Below are 19,881 nucleotides of genomic sequence, written 5' to 3' on the forward strand. Positions count from 1 at the left end.
AGGGATAGCTTTACTTTTTTTACTTTACTCCTTTCTTTTAGAGGCTGATTCAACTCCAGGATCATAGTGTGGCTGGAAGGATTGGGTCAATTGAAAAATCAAGTGGCCTCATCGGGAATCAAACTCGCCGCCTTCGGGCTTATAGCATAGTATCTCAACCAACTACGCTACCACGTGCCCCCACAACAAAAGTAATTATATGTTAATATCCAACAGTAAAAGTAAAGTAAAGCTATCCCTGTAACAGGCCGTGAAGGCCCAGAGGGTTGTGAGACGTTGAGGGTCCCACATTACCTTGACAATCGGCTCAAAGATAGCGGTAAATTGTCAGCCTTACGCGCGGGCCGCGCTTTACTCCCCAGGAAAATTATTTAATTAATTCCTGGTACTCATTTCTGTTAGAGGCTGAGAATTCTTGCAAATAGAACTCGGAAGGTCCCGGTACTTCCCACGATTTCAATACACGCAGATTTGCTGTTTGGTAGCCTTCCGTCTTCTGGGATATAACTCCGTGTAATCTGGTGAAAGTCAATGAATATTTCAACGTACCGCCTCCAATTTTAGGGTCGAAGTGTAAGCCAGAGAAGAAACTAACATGAAGCAGTGTAGACACAATAGACCACTGTAGGTCGCGGTGCAAAGGCCGAGAAGGCACAGCCTTTGTACTGCAAGCACTGAGCAGAGCTCTTCATAATCACTGCTGTGAGAACTCAAGTCCATCATTGCTGGTAGCAAATCTAATACAGGATTCAGGGGTCGCTGAGTAACTTATCATGTATTTTATACTTACTCTGATAAAGTTTAATCTTCCTGTCGACTTGGAGTTTTGAAAATACAATGTAGCAGTAACCTTTCACTATAAGAAATCAGTGCTTCTGATTCCTGGATATGCGCATTGAGACGTCACTTACACTATTAATAAACAATCAGAGAAGAGTCACATGACTGTAGACACAATATATAAAAATGCAGACAGAATTTTTGCAGAAAGCTGACGACACCTTGCAGCGTTAAACCCTTCATGCTACACGTACAGGCTGGCCTCTGACTGTAGCAGGTATGTGACACTGTTGCAGGCAACGTCTCATCACGCGCTCCCCCCCCCCCNCAAAGCAGTAGGAACTTGGCTTGTGGGTGGGGAAGGGGTGTTCAGCCTGAGGAGTCCGGAAACGTCCGGATTTCCGGACCGGCTCTCGTTGAAGTTCCATCCCAGTAAGTTTCACCACTCGAGAGAAAGAGGGGAGAGATTTTACTAGTTTTTATCCAACACAGTTTCCTTGAAAGATGACTCCATTTGAACGTGCGCCCTTCCTCGCACCTGGGGCTTCCCTCCCCCGCACTTCTTCGTCACGCCGAACATACTTTGTGTAGAAAGGCTGTATTATTTGGGAACGTTACATTTTCTCTAAGTGGATGTGATGGCTTCTTCAGTGGCGGCTCTATCATCCTTCTTCCCATCAGCGCTGTTACGTGTATATCAAAAGCAGTTGCAGTGTGAGATGCTTGCTTTATGCCCTGTACCCCGAAATCAGGACTAACCGTTACGTTGTAACATAGCAGTAACAAGCCTGACTCACCTTCGGATAGTATCGGCTTCGAATCCCGACAGAGGACCTGCTATCCTGACGGTCTTTTTGTTTTCTTCAGCTCCTCCGGATATGTTACAAAGACATACACCTACATTAAGTAGATAAGGTCTCTTTTCACCCCTTTTCTCCCAATTCATTAATTATTGTATTTTCGCGTGTTTCCTAGGTAACGCGAGAAGAATATTTCCGTTGGTTTCGGATTTGGACACTCACTTTTTACACTCACAAATACAATTATTCGCACTCATAACTTCTTCGGACGTTCCCACTTAAGTGTTATACACTCCCGCATCACTAATCTCGGTGAAGTGTCTTTTGCCCTGCTCGGAGTTCAACTGCCCCTCGTCGGATACGAACTAACTGGTCTCTTGCCGAAGTTGGACTGCACTCGGTCTGAATGGGGAACACCTTGTCGAAGGGTTTAGTTTCGCCCGCTGCTATGCAACGAATCTCTTGTTTCCGCGGGAATTCAACAGTTCTGACTCTGTTGCATAAACAGTTTCGTAGGTAGCATGCGTTCTCATTGTCCGTTGCGCAGCGATGGATGTCCTATAGTCCGGCTTTTAGGCACCACATCACAATTCTATCAACAGTAGCTGCAGTGCAGTAAAATAAGTGAATAAAGTAAAAAGTAAATTTGTCTCTGTGCCTAATTAATTAAGCACCACGCCATGAAGACGAAGGGGAGAGAACGTATTGCTCCGTCATTCTTGACTTCTGTACTAGATGGAGTTGAGTGGTTAGCTTCACGCTCCGAACTCATTACCGCCGATGAAAGAGCGTCCTGTACCCATTACTTAAGAATATGGGTGTGACCCAGAGGCGGTCTGGACGCTGTGGAGTACAGAAAAATTTCCTGGCCCGCTGGGAATCGAACTGTCTGCTGTCGAAACCGTAATCCGTTGCAATACTAACTGAGCTACCAGGCTCTTACCATGCACTAACCCGGAATATAAAACTGTAGGAAATTTACGTGTCAGATATAAACCTGCGTCCCAGATGTAACTGTTCAGCTGTAGCTGTACAAATAAACTTAGCTGGAATGAATCAGGTAAACACTTTATTCTGTTTGGTTTCCAGTCATAACCACATCGTTTCAGGCTTGGCAATATCGCAAGAAAGCAGGGGTTTAATTGACTCTGAGTCAGGAACGGGGATAAGTCAGTCGGTATAGCGACGAGCTGGACGGCCAGGGTTCGATTTCCATCGGGGAAAAGACATCTTTTTTCTTCTGTATAGCGTTCAGACTGGCTCTGGTGTCCACCCAGCCTCTTATTCAAGGGTTAAGGATTACCGGGCTCTTTCCGTGGAGATAAAGCTGTCGGAGCTTAAAGCTGACCACTCGCTTCCGTCTAGTGCTGAAGTCAAGAATGACAGCACTATACCTCCACCCCCGCGTATGCCTTCTTGGTGTGTTTAGTTAATGAAACACAGGAACAACTTTACCTTCAAGTGTCTGGACACAGCTGAGGCCTCCGTGAATACAGCGGTTTTAGAAACAACTGAAAGTTTGTTGCGCACACGTATCTGAACTACAATGTTCATATATCAACCACGACCACAACAGCAAAATCGGAGTTGGGGCGGGGGAGAGGAAGAGAGAAAGTCTGTACTGAGTTCAGTCTGCGTTAAAATTCTGTTTGTTTTAGTCTTTTAATATAGTGGTCTATTACGGTGTGATTTGACGCAAATATTGAACAATTTTTGTGTATTAATTTACATTTAGCATGTGCAGAAGTAAAGTTGTCCCTGTGCTTAACTAATTAAGCACCACTCCATTAAGATGAATTGGAGAGTGAAGGTAAATCTCCACCATTCTTGACCTCGGCAGCTTTACCCCCTGAGAAACAGCCCACGGTACCCATTCAGAAGCAGGCTGGGTGGGCCTCAGAGCCGGTCCGACGTTGCGGACAGTTCTTATATATTTGTATTTTATTCAACGCTGTTGTCACTAGCTGAGACTATATAGCGTTGAATTCTTGGCTGTCAGTGAATGACGAACTGTAAAGGATATGGAACAATTTTTTTTTTCAAAATTCAGATATTTGGGGACGACGGTAACAAATCAAAATTTGTTTCAAGAGGAAATTAAGGTAAAGTAAAGGTAAAATTGTCCCTGCACTTAAATAATTAAGCACGACATCATGAAGGTGTATGAGGGAGAGGAGGTGGAGTGGTCAGCTTCACGCCCCAGCCGCTTTACCACCAGTACCAATTGTATAGGAGGTTGGGTGGACCACAGAGCCGGTCTAGACGACGTGGAGAAGAGAAAATTTTTCACCTTACCGGGACTCGAATTTCGACCCCTCGGTCGTGCAGCCCGTAGCAAGTCAGTCTGCTTCTTCAGGGTAGAAGAATAAGCCAAGCAAGAAACTATCATGAAGCAGGTAGCACTCTGAGCTCATCGAAATACATGGCGTTATATCCCAGAAGATAGAACTATTTATTTAATTTATAATTTCTTCCTCAAAACGCACTGCATAATTTTACAGTCTTCTTAAGTAACTGATATTGGCGTCACACATTTTGAGATTTTTTACAGTAAGGAATACTGAAGTAATTATAACACACGGCATTTCTGTTTGAACGTGGCTTGTTCCTCCTGCCTAAAAGCCATATCGCGAAATTCCGCAGACTTCCGCAACTCAAGTCCCACTAATATTTCATGACACCAATAAAAATAGTGATTGATGCTGCAAGATGATGATGGATTAGAAGAGTGAGAGGACAGGAGGAGAGGATGTCGTGGCCTGTCTTAGAGTATTTCCTATGAGAACCTTGATGAATGTACGGAACATGTTCCTGAGGGGTCCAAGTGAATTTAAGAAACAAATCTATTGCTAAGAGAGTTTATTATTAAGTAATGGGATAAATCCAAATATGCTTCTTTCAGAATACTTCCCAGAAAAATGATATAGTGGCGATCTAGTGTATTCTGGAATCCCTGGGTTCGAACTATAGACAGGCTATCCGAATTCTCTGCCAGGCCTCTGTCCCTTCAGGACAATTATGATATAGAGTCTACAGTCTGCGTGCTAAAAGCAGTGCTTTCGCGTCCTTCCCAATCGCCGTTCAAAATCTACTACAATTTCATGTAGTGTATCCTACGCAGTTGAAAAGAAATCATTAAATAATTCAAGAATCAATGTTGTGACATGTAGACTCATTGCTAGGGACCAGTTTAAAACACGTAGAATTTGATTCTTGGAAACAAAGGCGACGTTTCCGCGGATACGAGCGATCGACAAACCTTTCCTTGGATACGAGATTGAAGACGACGATCCGCCACGACCTTATATAGCAGAAACCAGTGGTAGACCAGATCAGAATTGAGTCAGTCGTAGTTCAGATCAGAATTGAAGAACTACAACGGAGTAGTGAATTGTCCAGTCGAAGAAGATGACAGTGTGCCTGATAGTTATTTGCGAACTGTTGTAACCAGTTGTATAAAGGTCAAATAAATTCGATCATCGAATTCAAAACCCGTCTTATTAGTCACGCAGACCGGATACGTTACAGTATATAACATCCTCCGCTAGTATTTTGGGGCATTTTTGTGTGAGCTGGGCAGATATCCCTCAGCACTCCGACCAGCTACCTACCTGACACCCCAGAGCAGGCAACAACCAACAACAATAATTGAGAATTCCACTGTTTAGTCTTCCCTACCTACGACAAACCTCCACGCAATATAACAACTAAACACAACTTACACTCTACCACACATCCAGGATTTTTTACTTCCGCCGGGTATGATACCCACTACTACGCACTTGCACAGTACGTCACGTCCACAATGTACAAGCTTCTTCAGCAGAAGCCCGTGTTACACATTACATACCCCCACAGAGCCTTTCAGAAGAGAGTACATCCACCAGTAATACTGGACACGGTAGCATAGTTGGTTGACACATTGTGCTGCAAGCCGGAAGGTCGCGGGTTCAAGTCCCGATGAGGTCGATTTTTTTCAATTGACCTAACCCTTCCAGCCGCACTATGGCCCTGGGGTCGACTCAGCCTCTAACAGAAATGAGTACCAGGAGTCTTGCTTGGGGGTAAAGGCGGTCGGAGCGTATGTGTGACAACCTCACCACCATCTATTAGCTGATTGTCTAGATAATGTGGGACCCTAAACGTCTTACAAACCTATGGGCCTTCATGGCCTTTTACACTACAAATACTGTACACATTTCATTATTTGTATGTTGCTGGGCCACCTTTTGCCTTCAATATTGCCGGAATCCTGCTTGGAATGGACTCATACAAGTTTGAAACAGTCTGTAGTGGAAATGTACGCCGTTCTTCCTGAATAACACTTTGAAGTTGCTTTAGAGATTTTGGAGGTGGGGGCCTGTTCCTCACTTTAGTCTCTACAACTGACCAGAGTGGTTCAGTTATCCGCGGCAAGTGAAAGCCAATTATCACAATAATCCGTGTAGAGCCCAGCAGATCTCTCTCGTTGACAGTATGTACTCTTGTTACAGATGCTGGGGGAGAAACCATGCAGCTGCAGGGCTTTCTGCCGCTGCTTGTCGCCCTGCTTGCCACTCTGCACGTCATCCAAAGCATCCTTGTGGTCAGCTGTATTCCAGAGTGCATCTGTCTCTCACAAACACAGGTAAGATATTCGGCTGCATGATGTAATGTTTGCTTCCTATGTATAATCATTACTTGCACAATGCAGCACGTCTCCTTACTGATGCGTGGCGTCTTAGAGTAGCAAGTTTTGTGAAACGGAGAGAGACATGGCATTGCAATCCCTCTAGCAAAGCAATTTCAATTGAAATAGTAAAATTTGAGGTTTTCACGGCGGTGACTCTGCAGACAGCCGTCTTCTGGGATATGTAGATATTCTGTGAATCGACGTTTCGGAGCCACCTGCAACCTTCTCACGCTGGTTCCTCGCTCGCGGAATATTCTACACTGATCTACACGGTGCCACATCCCAGAAGACGGCATCCTTCGTATTATTCGCGTTCGAATGTAAGAGTTCCTACACAGATCCAGAGGTTCCGGTTTCGATTCGCGGCGCTACCAGATTTTCTGAGAAGTATTGGGTCTGGAACGAGGTCCGCTCAGCCTCGTGAGGATAATTGAGGAGCTACTTGAATGGAAAAGTAGTGGCTCCGGTCTAGAAAACCGCGATTAACGGCCTTTGGAATCCGTTGTGCTGATCACGCGAAACCTCTATCCGTTAAAACTTCGCCGACAAGCGGCGGTCGCTCGGTCGGTGTAGTTCGCTTACAGACTACAGGCCACGGAGTTTGTTTTTGTTTGTTAGGCGATACGGACTGTACTTGTTTCCTTCGTTGCGCCCTTCAAATTGGAAAGAACTTGGAAGGAATTGTAATGGTCTTATCGGGGTATTGGCCTCACATTTGCATGGAGAAACTGGGGAAAACAACGAAAACCCTCTGTCTGGATAGCAGGTATCTCGGTCGATGTTCGAATGGATCAAATCTGTATTGTTGCCTGTGGCGACGCGGCTGTTACAGTAAGGTTCTAATATTGTGGTACTGAATCCTGTCCTAATTGTAATTACACTTCGTCTGTTCTTAATTGGGCCCAACTTGAGTGAACTTTAATTTCTTACTTTTATTGCTATTCCATCTTTAAACGTTTAGCTACGAAAGCCCTACATTGCAATAATGACAAAGAAAACAAAAGTAATCCATGCGAAGAACTGGAATTTCTGCGTGTTCCAATTTAAATAAGCTTTAAAGCAGTTGCATATTTTCATATACTAATTTCCAAAATATGGGAAGGGCATGTAGCACGAATGGGGTAGAGGAGGAATGCATGTAGTATATTGGTGGGAAAACCAGAAGGAAAGAGATCACTAAGAAGACCAAGACGTAGGCGGGTGAACAATATTAAAATTTATCTTAGAGAGCTAGGCTGGGATGATATGGATTGGATTGATCTGGCTCATGATAGGAACCAGTGGAGGGCACTTGTGGACACGGTAATGAACCTTCGGGTTCCATAAAATGCTGGGAAATTCTGGAGTAGCTGCAGATTTGGCGTTTTCTCAAGAATGGCTCAGCTCCGTGAGTGAGTTTCAAAAAGAATTTCTGGGCAAATAACATCAGTTCAAACATTCGCATTTTCGCTATGTCTGAATAGCTAAACATTGAGGTTCAAAATTTGGCATTTGGGGTCACCTCAAATAATATGATTTTCCTACCGGATTTTAACAAATGTTTGTCCCAGTATTTGAAAAATCGAGTAAATATACGATCGAATTTCTTACGGAGAATTTCACACAGCAATATCAAATCACTCTTCTCTGTAGCCAAAGAAAACTTTATAAATAATTGTCATTTCTTCAGTATGTCATTCAAGTACCTGCCGTCAGCTCTCAGATTGATACAGTTTCTCTTCTGACAGCCCAAGCTGTTCTAATTAGTGTCTCTTGTGTTCATGGCACTGCACAAGCTTCCCTGCTGTGACTCTTGAAGATGTACATGAAAAAGGAATTTTTGACTTCCTGTTTCCTTTGTGTAAACAGAATATTGTATGTAATGGAATACTTTCTGAATTATATGCCGTCTCATGCTTCATTCGCTCGTCTTTTATGTAAACTGGCAAATAGAACAAAGCGGTGTTACATTAGAAGCAATCTTAATTTACAGACATGTGTTTTTTGTGTGTGTGTGTTTTGTGTGTGTGTGTGTGTGTGTGTGTGTGTGTGTGTGTGCGCGAACTTAGACTCTCCTGCCGTCAAGGCGGTTCCATCCATAATTCCTCTTCATGGATCTCATATCTAAAATCCTAACTGTAATTTTTTTATTGCTAGTGGGGTGGGACTAAGTCCCTTGTACTGCGGCCACTTCTGGCCTATTGTACCAGCCCCAGATGATAGGTGAGAGTGATTGTGGAGCAATTGGTGGAATGAAGATTGGCAGGGGAAACCGAAGTACTCGGAGAAACCTGCTCCAGTGCCACTTTGTCCACCACAAATCCCACTTGACCAGACCCGGGATCGAACCCGTGCCGTCGCGGTGGGAAGCCAGCGACTAACCGTTTAAGCTTTGGCGCAGCCCAAGCTAACTGTAACTCGCTAACTTTCATTTACGTTCGCTTTAAGTTATTGTCATAAGAGGTTATGTCTGCCAATCATTCGTAACGGAATTCTTTTGTGCTGAAGTGCTTCTTTCTGAACACTGACGCTGATCAAGGCTACAGAAAGAAGTCCCTGCTTTTAGTCCGCAAGCGAAATATAGCGACCGAGCGACCGCCGCTTATCGGCGAAGTTAGTACCAACTTTAGCGGATAGAGGGTGACGCGTGATCAACGCGACGAACCCCCATGACCATTAATCTCAGTTTTCTAGACCGGAGCCGCTATTTCCTTAAAATAGCTCCTCAATCATCCTCACGAGGCTGAGTGGACCCCGTTCGAGACCCACTACTTCTCGGAAAACCTGGTAGCGCCGGGAATCAAACCCGGAACTCTGGATCTGTAGCCAGGAAGTGTGACGACTATACCAAAGAGCCGAAGGCTACAACTATACTTACCTGTCGAACTGAACTCAGATACCAATTCGTTTGAGTATAAGAGCTATAGACACTGTGGCAACTGCTTTGGGACGCAAGACGGTTTTGCCTAGAGAAACTGAGGACGTTGTTTTAAATTACTGCGCGGATGCCAGATACTTCGGTTTGTCCGCTTGGCTTATCACTTAGCCATAAAGAATGGTTACCACACCCATTTTCATACGCCAGAACTGCGGTCGAAAAGAAATAGCTGAAAGTTTCTTCAAAAGACAAATGCATCTTTCTGAGAGACCACCGCGCGGGCTTCATGCTACAGAATCACGTAGCAGCACAAAATCCTGATCACGGCAGCTTTGTCTAGCAGCCCAGAGTTCGAATCTGATGATCCAGTCCTTGTAAACACCGATGATGATGATGATGATGATGATGATGGTGGTGCTGCTGCTGCTGCTGATGATGATGATGACGATGACGCTGAATGTATATTTTTCTGTGGTGTATTGTGACTGCACTTGGGACTCAGAGAATGTTAATTTAATTTGTTCCACGTGCCTTAATGGTTAAAAATATGTTAAGTTTGGATGACGTAGTGCAGACCGTATGGTCTTCATAACGTCACATATTGAATATATGGCTGTTCTTTAAAACGCGGCCTATATTTAGCGAGTTTCCTATAGTAACTCTAAGAAGTTATGTCCTAGAGAATCGAATAATCGTGCAGCTACTCAAGAAATTTTCAATTTTTTTTTATTCAACCCGAAGGATCATTATCGTATGCTCAATAAGCCGCCACTGGTTCCTATCCTGAGCCAGGTGAATCCACTCCACATCCTCCCATCCAATTTCTTTAGGATTAAATTTAATATTATCCTCCAGTTCATGTCTAATAACATAAATAACAACTATATGAAATTCGTAATCGTGCTGAGATAGGTACTAACAGGCATAAAGATTGCACTATCACACAGTAGGTATGTGTTGTAAAGTAATTAACATGAATGTAAGGAAAGTTAAGCATCTGCATACATGCTTAAGCGACCTGACTTATATTTACATTTGCATTCAATCGCATTTTTTCCTGACAAACTTATAGAACTAAGCCAAGAAGAAAATATATGTTGCACGCATTCTGGGCGGTTTAATATTTTTTAATAATTTTTAATTCAACCACATTTTATCTTAATTATAATCTTTATATACAACTTTGATTCAACTTGATGTACTATGATCAATGTGATAGTAGTTTCCTCAACATGTTGTGCCTTCTGAGGATGGTCATTTACTGACCGAAATATGTAAAGGCATTCATATAAATGTACATTTGAGTCACACTGGACGGTGTCAGATCATTCTATAATATTTAAATACTATGACGCACAAGAATAAATAAAGTTAAATTTCATAAATGTTATTAACATATTTGCTTTGCAGTAATGGCGAATTTAAATGTCAGGATTTTCTTTGTTTTTAATTTATTGAACTCAAGTAATTAAGATAAATTTATTATTTTTGAAAGTTGTGAAATATGGCATCTTACTTTAAGGAAAGAGCATGTACTGTAAGAAGGATATTCGCAACGTAACTTGGACCGGAGGTACATATGCATGTGTGCTCTTATGAGCCAAAATAACTCAGCACAAGCTGGAGAACTATGGTTTGATTCCCATCATGGGCAGTAGATTGTTCTCTTCGCTGTTGCGTCAAATTATCTCAGCGATCCAACCACTTTCAAAACCGGTGGGTACCGAGAACTGTTTCGTCGCGCGAATTCGGCCACTCCATCATCTTCTGGTGTGAAAAATGCATGGAGTTTCACCTCAGTCACCCTCTTATCCTACTTCTGAATGCCTTCTTGGCGTGGAACCAGCTCTAACATTTATCTATTTCTTCATATTGTCACGTAATATATATATATATATATGTCACTTTAGACGGGGTTTGGATTGGCGAATACATTTATTGACCACTTAGAGGTCGTAACTACAAATAACTATAACACTCTCGCTATTTCCATATTTCATAGTTAACTATAACACACAGTCTAGTGTTCTCAGTCTGATACTAGACGTTTCCTAGTAAAAGCTCCAACAATGGCTATTCCTCTGCCTCCAGCTCAAGTCCTCTCTTCACAGACTCCCTTAACAGAACTGGCTAAACTGACTTCGTCCCTTGCTTATGCCATTTCTACACGGACCACATAGAAAATACAGCTCTTCTGTTGTTCCGTTTGTGTCTGTTGCTGCGTAAACGTGTTTACAGAGCCGTTCCCCTGGTATATCCGCCCATCTCGCGGTCGCTGCATAACAACGGCTCTATATGCTACGCTATTAATAAAGCAGTGAAATGAAAAGGGCTGTTGCACTCAGAACTTAGCATCTGTAGTTAAATAAATCTGCACAGGAATGTGAAGCAGTAACATTTCGAAAGAGGGACTGGTGAGACCAAGATGGGACTATTACAATGGATGATAATGAAATTGATTATCAGGATATGAACTGAATTAAACTTGCTTAAAATAAGATTCAGGTTCTAAACGCAGCAAGTAAAGCAGTTAGTTCAGTACCTGTTGTTTCCATGGCTAGCAAGCCACTTGAAGACACGCTGAATAGCTGCTATGCTTGCTGCCTACATACAGGCTTCGGATCGCGCGTGTCCATGGATAAGTCGTTAGGACTTCACGATGATGGAAAATGTGAAGAAAGTCTGACAACTTCAGGGGATGTTTAAAATCAGGTAGACCGTGAGACTGATTATGACTGAGCAGTTTGTAAATAAAATATAAAACTAACAAACGTTTGCTACTTTAATATACTTGAATCACTTCACCAGAGGACAGACACGAAATGGAAGAAATGTTAACAATATTCGAGCCGAACATATCTGCGTTTCCTCCCTTCAGTATTATGATCTTACTTTATATTCAGAACAGATCTGCAAGTGGGTATTTAAGAACCCTGTTGCATTTATGTAACTTTCAAGCAAGTTTTGTTGAAGTTTACATTAGCGTTACAATGTAACAGTTTTTGCTTACAGTTCGTATAATTATATATTCTCTTAGTATGACTGACCACCTCTGTGGTCTAATGGTCAGAGTTTCTGGCTACAGACCCAGAGGCCCGGGTTCTATTCCCGGCGCTACCAGATTTTCTGAGAAGTAGTGGGATTGGAACGCGGTCCACTGAGCCTCGTGATGATAATTGAGGATCTATTTCAAGGAACTAGCAGCTCCAGTCTAGAGAACCGAGATTATCGGCTGTGGTGATTCGTTGCGCTGACCACGCAACACCCTCAATCCGCTAAAGTTGGCACTAACTTCGTCGACAAGCGGCGTTCGCTCGGTCGGTATAGTTCGCTTACGGACTACAGGCCATTGAGTTTGTTTAGTATGACTACTAAATGCAATATTATGTTTAAACAACCTCTTGCATTTATATATCTTTCAGGCAAGTTTTGTTGGATTTTGTATTAGCGTTACAGTGTAAGAGTTTTCGCGTATAGTTCATAATAATTATATATGCTTTAGGTATGGGTGCCCCTTGCAATGTTATATTTACGCTTCCTATTGCATTTGTATATGTATCTATACTATACTCAGTTAGGTAACTTGAACTTGGTCATATATAGAATTTGTTATATAAATTCTTAGGCTTTATAAAATAAGAAAGAAAAGTTCCGAAATCCTCAAGATCATGTAGTTAGCATGAATCTAGTTTGGATTCTAAAGGCTTTCTTATTATTTTTATATGCCTTTTCGTTATGCCCACCTATTCCGTTCCTCCAACTCTGTTGTGTATGCGCGGCTTCGTGGCGGGTCGGAAGTGCAAGTGACTTGCGGCCCGAAAGAAACCCCCAAGCACAGTGAATCGAAAATGTTTCTACTTTATATAAGCGAATTTTTAAGGCCACGTCGAAACCATCAGACAAATTTATTTTTAGTTTCATTCGTCTGCTACTTCTTTTCATTTTTCTCTCTCTCTTTTCTTACTACTTTTAACATGATTTTCTTAGCTTGGGGGAATACTACTAGCATAGTGAAATTTTGGTCTCCACTTTAGTGCTCTGAAATATGTTTCGCTGCGTGTTTGTCATATGTTTGAGTGATATCAGAATGTCTGCTTTGAAATTTCATTATTATAATATTCAGACACACGAAGTAGAATTCAACAACACGCAGTTCGCTCTGAAGATGGGCAATTCATACGCTTCTCCAAGTATAATTAGAATGATCAAGTCAACGAGGTTGAGGTGGGTAGGGAATGTAGCACGAATGGGGGAGAGGAGAAATGCATATAGGATATTGGTGGGAAAGCCGGAAGGAAGAAGACCACTGGGAAGACCAATGTGTAGGTGGGTGGAAAATATTAAAATGGATCTCAGAGAGATAGGATGGGATGGATTAGATTGATCTGCCTCAGGATAGGGACCAGTGGAGGGCTCTTGTGAATGCGATAATGAACCTTCTGGTTCCATAAAATGCTGGAAAGTTCTTGAGTAGCTGCACAGTTGGCGGCTTCTCAAGAAGGGCTCAGCTCCATGAGAGTTGTGGCCAATTCAAGTCACAGCATAGACCCGGATATTCTAAGATACGTAATTCTTAAAGTTCATCGGATTTTTTTTTTTTCAATTAAATAGTGGAGTGATACTTTAAGAAACATCTCATGATCCAGACAGTGACCACAATAGTAGACAGGCTCAGAGTTCGTATCAGGTCCGCTGGATGATTAAAAACATCTTAACACAATTGCGACGTTCCTAAAGGCGTATAGACCTATATTCTTCAGTTTTAATGCCAGTCCCTCTTTATGTAACTATAAATAATTATACATACAAACAGCATTTGAATATTGCAAGTTCTGAACACAAAACAAGTCAGTGGCAATATCCTTTGAAGAACTGTGTATAGGCCCAATCTCACAGCAACTTATATCGGTTAATTTATTTCCATACATGCGTGAACATAATTAAAATTAGGAGCCTCAAAATTAGAAATATTTACCCTGAAGAGTTATATCTTCTAGGATAGCAAGGTAGTTGGCTTGCTACCTTCTTCATGCTGGTTTCCTCTTTGGTTATTACTCAACATTGGAAATGGAGGCGACATATTCCTCCGAAGCGTCGTTTGACTTTAAACGACCCACACGGCGTTATGTATTATGGCGTATAGACCCGTTGCTTAGCAGTGACTCTGTAAACATCGGCCGTTGCTTAGTAACGTCCACAACATTCACGGATAATACAATAGAAGAGCATCGTTTTTATGTGGTCCGCGCCGCGACTGTTGCTATGTAACGACGAGGTAAATACACCTTTACAACAGTAGAGTCTGTTTTCTGCGGGGTCCGAGCCTAGCATTTATCTCGAAGACAGACGCTACAGGAGTCCGTTGAGGGTTCACCTGTGGAATGTTAACCGACAGGAAACGGGAGCGGAATAATCACCGTTACCAGGATACGACTAGTGAAGACTGACAACCGTATAATATGTCAATCAGCGATGGCGTTGTAGTAAATGTGATTAAGAGAGGTTGTGTAACCAAAGTGGTAATATATCCAATCATCCGAGCTAGAACCCGTAAATATCGTCACGCGTACCATCCTGCACGTGACAGTGTACACCACAGGATGCAAACAATGAAGATAATCTCGCAATAGTATCACAGCGTACAAGTATAGATGACGCTCCTGCAGGTGACCCTAACGGTCTATCCGCCACTGCGCTATGAAAGTTAGAAAAATGTTTACATCTGTGACAAAGTTCCGCGTTTGATGTGTTGTGACAGGTGTGCGATATATTGTAGTGAGACTGCTCTTCGTTGAAAGCTGTTAGTTGGATGGATGTGCACCGTACGTGTCATAGCATCCCGCATCTTAGCCCCAAGGGTGAAGCAAGTCTTACACAAAGCCATCGCGCTGATGGGAAGATCTTCGTGGGTTGCCTTCGTCACTTTAACTGCCATGACAGATCCTGAGAGCAGTGTGCCTGATACCAGCGATATGTGTCGCGGCATCGGGTTTCTAGAACAGACAGACAAAACTGTAAAAACCGTACCAGCTCATCAAAATATATCAATGAAATTTGTAATGCCTCTGGAGTCGCGATCCGCACTCAGTTCCCACATTGAATGCCCTTTTTGGTGGACGGGTACCATACGAATTAGTAAAAAATTTCAGCAATTTTACGTAATAATCGTAGATCGCTTGTAGTTATTTAACGACTCTGCTTGTATCTCAAAGCTATGTAGCGTCGAATGACAGGATGATAAATGTGGTCTAGTAGTCAGAGTTCCTGGCTACAGATCGAGAGGTCCCGGGTTCGATTCCCGGCCCTACCGGATTTTCTGAGAAGTAGTAGGTCTGAAACGGGGTCCACTCAGCTTCGTGAGAATAATTGAGGAGCTATTTCAGGTAAATATCGGCTCAGGTCTAGAAAACCGAGATTAACAACCGTGGGTATCCTTTACGCTGAAAACATGACACCCTCTATCCGCAAAAATTGGCACTAACTTTGCCGACAATCGGCGGTCGCTCCGTCGGTATAGTTCACTTGCAGACTACAGGCCTCGGAGTTTTTTTTATAAGTTATGAAATATTTGGAAGGAAGTTGTCAAAACCGATCAAGATGTTACCTCAGACTAGCTGGAGGGAGCAAGGAGGAACCTCAGGACTGACAGTGTCCCGGAAGAGATTCGAACGGAGCATATCCCAAATGCGTTACCGCTACGCTATCCCGCTCGGCTGTGTAGTGAGCAGTGAACTGGAAAAAGATGTGGAAGATTGTGGTTGTGGCCTAAGTTAAGGAACTGTCCCGGCATTTGGCTGTAGAGACTGAGGAATACCACGAATAGGCTCCGTCTGGATGTGTAATATGCGTCAATGTTTCATTTAACAACGCTGCCTGTAGCTCGGACTGTGAGCATGAAGCTGATAGTTACATGTAACAGTGAACTGGGAAGAGCAAGGAAATAACCTGACGTAACCTAGTTGCAAGTATTGTCCAGAATGTTTTCCTGGAGCGACTCTGGAGATCCATGAAGAATCCAGCGACTGCCGCGGAGGAGATTAGAATCAGTGACCTCCAGAACACAAGTCAGAAGTTTCACCGCTTCAGTCAACGTCTAAGTAATTTGGCTGAGAGAGTTAAACTGGACTGGCTGACGTTCCCTGCTCTCAGAATATAAACCCCTTGAAATCATATTTTTTGGAGGGGTCCCTGTGCCAACTGCACCTTATATTACCTGTACGCCTACATGCGATGTTTCTAAAGGAACTCTTATATATAAACAGGTAAAGGAAACTTGTCCCTTTTCGGCCGCATAACCCCCCCTCCCCCGAAATGAGCCTTCCCTACCGATTTATTCAGAGATGGGTGAAACCTAGACTCTGTTTAGATGTGAAAGCGAATGGTTAAATTAACCTGCTGGGTATTTTACACCGAGCCATACTCTCCTTAATAGTTAACATGCATTTTCATTTAGAATATTAATGTCAATTCTTAGTATAGTGTAATATTCTAAACTTCCCCTGATGTTCCAGTTTGTCTTCTTTTAGAAACAACCGCCTTTTTTTGTATTTGACACAGCTCGTTACAAATGGACGGGTTGCAACGAAGGTACATTCATCTTTATGTGTTGGCAGCACTGACAGATGTGGCTCAAAATCTAATTTGCCTGGCATACTTTTGTTTAGGTGTTAAAATGGGTAATATCGAAACTGTCATCCGTTACGGGCGCTGTGGGGCAGGTGCGGCTCCAAATATGATTTACATGACAAGTTTTAGTTAAGGTTAACTAAACTGAATTTCATCAGAATAAGACACGTTATTTATCTGTGCAGAAGGAAAAGCTGAATTTTAAATTATGTCTGTAGCTCTAATTTATGTTTATCCCACAACACTAAGTTTGAATTCCCACAGATGGCTCTAGCGGTAGGCACCAGATATTTTCACAAATTCTCCATTTAATTCTATGCATTGCTGCTCATGGACTTGGTTTGTTGGCTAGGTTTGTAGCATAAATTTTTACGCCCCTTCTGTTTAAGTTCCACGAATGTGCTTGCTTTATCGCAATTTTTATTGTATATTTCCCTGTCGTCTCTCTGCGACGTAGCTTGGTATCAGGTATTGAAATAGCTGTACTGAGCCAGACACCTGTTGTCTAGTGATTGATGTTAGCTCTTTCTAAAGGAGCCAGCACAGTAGATGTCTCTCCCCTCACCTGAGGACGGAAGCACGTCCAGTTTCCGGAACGTTGTGTTTTCTTGTTTTAGACGATGGGCAAAATCGAAACCCAAGTAATTATGAGTTATGATAGCTTTCATACTCAATTCTGAGCTGTGAGCTGCTTCTGATAAAATCAGTTATCTCGCGATTCGTGATTTGCTGAACTTTGTACATCGTCTGATGTTCCAAAAAGAACAGAAATTTTTGGAAACTGAATCTGTTTCTGTCTTCAGAATGATATTAAAGGATGGACCGAGTCTAGAAACTCGGTAGTACTTGATGTGGTACACAATCATCAGAATTCTTCAGAACTGAAATAGAAAATCACTGAATTCCCAGTTTTTTTTTATATTTTTATTGCTAGCGGCTTGGGACTAAGTCCCTTGTACTGCGGCCACTTATGACCTATTGTATCAGCCCCAGATGATAGCTGAGGGTGATTTTGGATCTATTGGTGGAATGAAGATTGGCAGGGAAAACCGAAGTACTCGGAGAAAACCTACCCCTGCTCCACTTTGTCCACCAAAATTTCCACTCGACCAGACCCGGGATCGAACTCGGGCCGCCGCGGTGGGAGGCCAGTGACTGACCGCTTGAGCTGTGGCGCGGCCGAAGTCCCAGTTAATGGACTATAATTGAATTGAACGTATGATGGAATAAATGGTATGTTATATTTGAGCTACTGTAACAGGGCCAATGTTGCCAGTGATACCGTGTATAAATCTCCACAAACAAAAGCAAATTATGAGTCTTTGTATAGAAAACTTTCTGTTATTTTTTGGAACGGTGTTTCTACATTTTACATTTGGTTAGACACCCTTGCATGGTTCATCACTAACATCAGAATGGTATTCACTGTCATTCGCACGTTCGAACTTTACTGGTCATAATAACATTTTTGTTAAAAACTATAATTTTGCCTGTGGTTCTGTATGGTTGTGAAACTTGGTCTCTGATATTAAGGTAGGAACGTAGACAGAGGATGTTTGAGAACAAGGTGCTTAGGAGAATATGTGGACCTAAGAAGGATGAAATAATTTGAGGTTGGAGAAAACTGCATAATGAGGAGCTTCATTTCTTATACTCTTCTCCAAGTATAATTAGAATGACCAAGTCAAGGAAGATGAGATAGGCAGGGCATATAACTCGAATGGGGCAAGAGGAATGCATATAGGATATTAGTGGGAAAGCCAGAAGGAAAGAGACCACTGGGGAGACCAAGGCGTAGGTGGGCGGACAATAGTAAAATGTATCTTAGAGAGACAGGATGGGATGGTATGGATTGGATTGATCTGGCTCAGGATAGGGACCAGTGGAGGGCTCTTGTGAACACGGTAATGAACCTTCGGGTTCCATAAAATGCTGGAGAATTCTTGAGTATCTGCAGAATTGGCGGCTTCTCCAGAAGGGCTCAGCTCTATGAGTAAGTAAGTAAGTAAGTAAGTAAATAACATCTTTGTGTTACAACCTTGTAATAAGCCCTGTATGCCCTAGATATTCATAAGACGGCCCGGTTGGTACATATTAACATAGTTGGATTTGAGCTTCATGTAAATTAGGGGCTACAGTGGAAAGATGAAAAACAAAATTAATATCTGACGATAATTCTCTCACACGAGGTGAAATTGAAGTCTGATCAGTAACTTCATGGCTGAAACGTATGCACGGACGGATAGAAGGACGTGGACACAGTTCGTTAATTTTGCGAACATGTAACTCTGACAGTACCACCGAAACAGCTATCTAGTGTTAGCGGTGTTTATTCTTACCCACTACATGTTTCGACCCCACTTCTGGGTTATCTTCAGGTGGTATACGCATTTAAACACGAATCACTTAAATTATCTAACACAGAGTCTTAAGAAAAATGGGTGCCTCTTTCATAAGCATTATCCAACATATCTGTTATAAGGTCAAATAGTGAAGATTATTATTATTATTATTATTATTACTATTACTACTACTACTACTACTACTACTACTACTACTACTACTACTACTACTATTACTACTCTACAGCCCGTTGTTGGACCTTGGCAGGTTTCAGTAGGTATGTAGGACTCCTTGGACGAGGGATCACGACGGCGCAAGCCCGCTTCCTTCACACAGAACAACACAAACACGGAATAAACGCATACAGACATCCATACCTCGAGTGTGATTCGAACCCACGACCCTAACGTTCGAGCAATCTAAAACAGTTCATGTCTTAGACCACGCGGCCACTGTGACTGGCAGTTGAGAATATAGTGGCATTAAATTGAATATAAGCCGGTCACGGTAGCCAAGCGGTCTAAGGCATGTACTGTCTTCGCTCGCTTGGAAACCGGGATCGTGGTTTCGAATCCCACTCAGGGCATGGATGTTTAATTTGTGTATGTGCGTTTTTCTGTGTTTGTGTACAGGTAGAGGCCTTGCGACGAGCTGATCACCCGCCCAAGGAGTCCTACCGAATGTGTAAGATTTAGAAAACCCGAAGTGAACAGAGAAGTTCATGGAGGTAGGCCTTGGCCCACTGGGACTGTAGTGCCAAGGGGGGGGGGGAACTGAATGTAAATGTAAAGTGCAGCGTGAGG

The 19,881-nt window shown here is 42.6% G+C and overlaps 1 protein-coding gene across 1 annotated transcript in view; it reads left to right on the forward strand.

Annotated features, from left to right (window-relative positions):
* LOC111869445 (slit homolog 1 protein) overlaps window positions 1–19,881 on the forward strand; it is a 185,354-nt gene that overhangs the window by 159,250 nt on the left and 6,223 nt on the right. Inside the window, exon 2 of the mRNA XM_023860988.2 lies at window positions 6,074–6,207. Coding sequence (XP_023716756.1) covers window positions 6,091–6,207 — 117 coding nt within the window. The 5' untranslated portion in view covers window positions 6,074–6,090. The remainder of the gene's footprint in view (window positions 1–6,073; window positions 6,208–19,881) is intronic.

Source organism: Cryptotermes secundus, unplaced genomic scaffold, assembly GCF_002891405.2.
Source record: "Cryptotermes secundus unplaced genomic scaffold, Csec_1.0 scaffold1053, whole genome shotgun sequence".
NCBI lineage: Eukaryota > Metazoa > Arthropoda > Insecta > Blattodea > Kalotermitidae > Cryptotermes > Cryptotermes secundus.